At 39.5% G+C, this 5,560-nt stretch overlaps 1 protein-coding gene across 10 annotated transcripts in view; it reads right to left on the bottom strand.

Moving 5' to 3' along the window:
* Positions 1-455: 455 nt before the first annotated feature.
* Positions 456-5,560, bottom strand: part of Abi2 (abl interactor 2) — a 142,622-nt gene continuing 137,517 nt past the window's right edge. For all 10 annotated transcript variants that reach the window (XM_008846165.3, XM_017801376.2, XM_008846168.3 and 7 more), the window contains one exon: positions 456-2,162. In XM_008846165.3, the coding sequence (XP_008844387.1) occupies positions 1,987-2,162 (176 nt within the window). In that variant the 3' untranslated portion in view covers positions 456-1,986. The remainder of the gene's footprint in view (positions 2,163-5,560) is intronic.

Raw genomic sequence — 5,560 nt, 5'->3', positions numbered from 1 at the left:
TATATATATATGGTTCATTATGGTTCATAATGGAGCTAAAGGCTCAGAGGACATTCTGGAACATTATCTTGAAGATATGTCAGGCTTTCCTAATAAACATGAAGTGGAACATGTACTAGAAGCCAGCGTAAGCTAAAAAATATAAAAGTAAAATAGCTAATCTATGATGTGTTTCAAAACAAAAACTGAGCTGCAGCCTAGCGTGGTAGCTCATGTTTGTAATCCTAGCACTTGGGAGACTGAGGCAGGAGTATCACCAGGGTTTCAAGGCCATCCTGGGCTACCCAGCAAGACCCCGCCTCAAACAAGCAAACAAAATTGAAACTTAGTAAGTCTTGAGAAGGAAACTAGCTGGGGCTCAGTTAAATGGTGACATGTTAGGCTCAGATAACAGATCTGCATGTGGTAAATGTTAGCTTCTGCCTACACATCTGCACTTCTTCACATCTATTACACTTGTGAACTTTTTAGCCAAATCATCTATCTGCTCTCCATATCATGTTCAAGGCTTGCATGAAATATATACAGCTGTTACCTTCTCTTCCTGTCACCCTACAGGTGAAGTTACACAACAAAGTTCATTTCTGACCAATTTGCTAGACTGGTAGGAATACACATTGAATCTCTGGGCCTAAACTCGAACTGGCCTAACATGGCATTCACCTACTAGGCAATCACACTTCTTTTTTTCAATACCTCTTATGCTAATTACAGAAGCCACCAGACCCACAAACTCCACTGAATTTGAAGCTGTAACGTTGTAGACTAGGGAAAATATTTGTTACTGTTTCAAAACACTGATTTTGTTCATCAGTGTATCTGGGTACGTATTTGTCCTATTAATCTTCCACTATATTCTTAGTCTGAGACATAAGGTTCAACTTCTTCCCAGGAGTAGCTACTTAAGAGTCACATAAAAACCAGGAGAATATTTACTTTATCTACAGCTGAGAGAATACAAATGACTCAGCAGCAGCTAACACTGGTCATAGAACGTTCAGAGTGCACAGTTAGCAGCCTTTAATTCCCAGTGACTATCAAGAGACTTGGCAGCAACTAGTCTCTTAAAAACAAAGGAAAAATAGTATTTTTCTAAATAGTAAGAGAATAATAGTAATAGTCTGGCTTCTAAGATCCTACTCTTTGAAATAGCACCTAAGGCAAGGGACCACAGTTGTGTCCCTTCACAGCCTCAGGAATCTTCGTGCCCAGCTTCACACCCACCTCAGGACATGAACCAGCCTACCACATTCCCCATCTGGTACACTGGCCATTAGAGGCAATGCAGTCTCATGCAGCAGCACATTAAAATCAAACTGTGGCAATTGCTGACCACCCTGGGAATGTTTGGAGACTTTCACATTTCCTCAACCTTAAAATCTACAAACATGACAGGATGCAGGTGAGTTCAGTATTAACTCATCCGGTGCACAGGAGTGCTAATAAAATGCAGGATTTACTGTGGTAAAAAGAAAAGCCACCTGAAACAACTTGAAAATAGTTAAGTATGGAATATAAACACTGGTTCCTTCCTGTTCATACTAGTGGAAGAACGTAAGGGGCAAGGGTGCCCACTGGGCCATGAGGCTAACTCCTTAGCACAGGCAATGAACATTTACTGCCACAGGTCCTGCAGGAAGAGAAATCCCAAGGTATACAGTATTCCTGAGAAAGATCCCAGATTTTTTCTGAATCAGTCTTAATCTGATTTGTTCTAGCTATGTATATGTTAATTCAGAAATGGTCACTTTATTTCAATCCAGACAGCTCGGCATAGTACATGGTGGCAAAAAACCCATTTGTTCAGACTTGGCTTTGTGGCAGGGGGGTTGTTTTTAATACTGGGTGATACACAAAAAAATAATAAAGGAAGCAGCTTTATCCTTTGTATGCTTCATTCTATTCACTAGAGGGAAGTCCCCAGGGCCTTTGGGTAATCTGAGAAGACCTGACTATTCCTGGGAGGGAGCGAAGCTGTGCTGAGCTTTACTCAGAATAGTGCATGATGGACTCGACGTAGTTCCCAGGGAAGAGACCTGTCACTCCGTTCATCACGCCCTCATACCAACCATCGTCGTTCTTCTTGATGACGTAAATGATGGCTCCTTCCTGAAAGGACAGCTCATCTTCCTTGTCTTTTGTATAATCATAAATTGCCACAACTGAGGGAAACAAAACAGGATGTGAACAAGAATACTAGTCCTGGAAAGACAAAATCATAGATGCACTCAAGCACAGCAACTTTCTGAACACAGACTAAAATTTATATGTATATATTTTCTAGTAGCCAGTCGTATACAATATTTTCCAGTTAAGTTAGGTTCTATATCCAGTATAAATAGTAAAACAAGCCGAAAAGGAAGAAAAAAAGAAAACACAGTTACTGCCCTTCAATACCCTATGAGGAAATGCCATAACTTCAGAGAAAGACAATTTTTTTTAACTATTTTATTTATTTTTATCTTATGTGTATGGGTGTACTGCCTGCATATATTTGAGTGCACCCGTGTCGTGCAATGCCACGGAGGTCAGAAGAGGTCTTTGGATTCCCCTGGAACTGGAGTCAAGGATGGTTTGTAGTGCCATGTAGGTGCTGGGAATCGAACCTGGGTCCTCTGCAAGCAGTCAGTGCTCTTAAGTACTGACCATCTCGCCAGCCCCAAGAAAGACAATCTTTCAGAGTCATTGATGATGGCAATTCATGTGCTTATACTGAGGTACCATATTGTGTAAGAAAATGCTTATATTCAAACACTGGAATCATACTGATATTGTGAGATACATTATGAGAGGGAAGTGCGAAATGAAATGAGAGGCTAAGGAAAAGCAGTCCACATCTCCTTTCCAAAATTTATGCCTATTCAGTGAATGGTGGGTGAATACCCACAAGTTAAATGCCTAACAAAGGGAATCCAGAATGAATATATAATATATATATATGCTTTCAAAATATCAACCGCATTGTTACCAATTTAATATACCTACAATAATAATAAAAGTGCTAAGGGAACCAAGACACCTATAAGCTCTCCTGTGATTTTTTTTTCCCTTCAAGCACTTGGTAATGGGCCTCTAAATCACCCTCTCAGATAATCTCTGGTTCCTAAAATCACACCTACCTTAGGGAGTTTTGGTTAACTGGGATACTTTATAACTTATTCATATCTACTTGAAGACTTTAACTTTGCTCCAGTCCCTTGTACCCTTTGTAGACCACTAAGAACTTCACTCAAAAAAAACCTCCAGCTAGGCTAGTGAAATGGCTCAGTGGGTAAAGGAGCCTACCACCAAGCCTGATGACCTAGGACCCATACACACACTGGGAGGGAAGAACAGACTTCTACAAAATGTCCTCTGACTCCCACATGCATACCACAGCACGTGTGTTCACATACACCCATGCACACACAAAAAGATAAGTATAATTTTAAAAATTAAAAGAAAAATGTTTTTCGAAGAATCTACTGTTTTTGTTCCTCATGTGATCTTATTCACAGATCACTGAAAAACAAAAACTACAATAGGGATTTCTGATAGAATGTAACTTTCCTTAAAGAAAATCTGAGGGCTGGGGATGTAGGTCAGTGACAGGGCACACATAAGCCCTGAGTTCCAACCCCAGCATCACGGGAAGCAAAAAGAAAATGTGTGTTTCCAGCACACTTTAGCAAAAGTTATTTGGCTTCCCTAACCTGTGAATATTTTCTAATTGGGATACACTGAGAACACTGGGAAATACTTTGCAGAAGCCTACCTTAAACAGGTTAAGGCTGTATTTCTCAGAATAGACCTAAACTAAACAATCCAATATAATTACATGACACAAGCTTGGGTTAAAATGCAAGAAATTTTGAATTAGGGCATTTAGTATTTCCAGTCTAATGTTCACTTAGCTTGTGGGGTTTTTTGTTTGGTAAGAAAAAACATTCTTGGTACTTAGAGAAATACAAACCTACTGAAAGTAATTTATATTCTGGTGCAACAAAGAGTAACTTAGTAGACATAGAAAGTTATTAAGCTCTAGGTACATCCACTTTCTCCTTAAGATGTAGAAATTGGCCGAGACAAAACTTACATTGAATAGGATGCCATGTACACTGGTTAGATTGCTGTAGAGATGAGGGTCTTTTTTTTTTTTTTGAGGGGGTCAAAATTAGTAATCACTTGAAATTTTTTAAATTTTAATCCCCCTCAAAAAATGCATGATGGCACATACCCTCAATTCCACCACTTGGGAGGCAGAGGCAGGCATATCTCTGTGAGAGCTAGGCCGTCCTGGGTTTACATAGCAAGTTCTAAGCCAGTTGGGACTACAGGGAGACCCTGTCTCAAAAAAAGACCAAAAACAAACAAAAGAATGTTGTCTAGAAATACACAAATTCAGGGCTGGAGAGGTAACTCAGTGGTTAAGAGCACGGGCTGCTCTTGTAGGGGACCCAGGTTCATTCCCAGAACCCACATGGCGGCTAACAAGCATCTATAACTTCATTTCCAGGGGATCCTAGCCCTCTTCTGACCTCCACAGGTATTGCATGACACAGGTGCACCAACCTACATGCAGGTAATACACTCATACACATAAAACAAAAGTAATAGAAATAATTAAAAATACTCATTTTCATTCCAGGGAAATATATACTAAATGATAAGCATTTGGCTTTGTATGTGGTTATGAGCAAAACATGGCACTGATGGGATCTGCATTTTTTTCTCAACACATCTAGTACCAATGTGAAAATATACTCCAAATTTCCAAGAGCATTTTTTGATGTTAGTATTTCAACTGAAAATACTCTAAAACTACATTATGAAGGTCTTTAACTGAGTATAACTTTTTAGCTGAGATGTTTCTTTTTCAAGTTAATCATATAATTTTACATGAAGAATGTTGAAGACCTAAAGAGAGGAGGGGAAGGGAGAAGAGAGGAGGGGAAAGGAGGGAGAGGAGGAGGAAAAGAAGGAGAGGGAGGGAGAGGAAGAGAAGGGATTGGGGGGAGTGGAGGGGTGTCTCAGCCAACTTCGCTTATTTAACATGTAAGTTGAAACAGCCACAACACACTGCAGACTCCTTGCAGTACAAACTCCGCATGCTGCAGACTCCTAGAGGAAGCTGCTTCCTCACCTGTTTACCAACACTGAACACAAGGTGGATATTTCTAAACAAAATTTACATTCGGCATTCATCTACTAAGCCATATATATGTGTGTATATATATGTATGTTAAATATGCACTGGGAATGATACTAAAGTTGCACTACAGCAAAGTAAGAACTGAGAAGGCACACAGGAGTTGTGGTATAAGCTACAAAGATACTATAAAGCATCAAGAGCACAGCCAGCAATTAAGGACCCTGAACTAGTTGAGTAAGCTACTAGAAAATCAAAAGGTAAGAAAGGTTACCCACCTTTGCATACTGTTTTGTAAAGCTATGTCATAATCTGAGATGATTTTTACTTATATGGAAAATAAAAGATTTACCATAAGTGAGTAAAATGGCATTTAACATAATTTGGAATTTATGTATAATCTGCCCTGAGACAGACGACCATAATTAACTT

Source organism: Nannospalax galili, unplaced genomic scaffold, assembly GCF_000622305.1.
Source record: "Nannospalax galili isolate Female #2095 unplaced genomic scaffold, S.galili_v1.0 scaffold281, whole genome shotgun sequence".
NCBI classification, from domain to species: domain Eukaryota; kingdom Metazoa; phylum Chordata; class Mammalia; order Rodentia; family Spalacidae; genus Nannospalax; species Nannospalax galili.
Note: the sequence above shows the minus strand (reverse complement) of the source record. Positions and strands in the feature narration are given on the sequence as shown.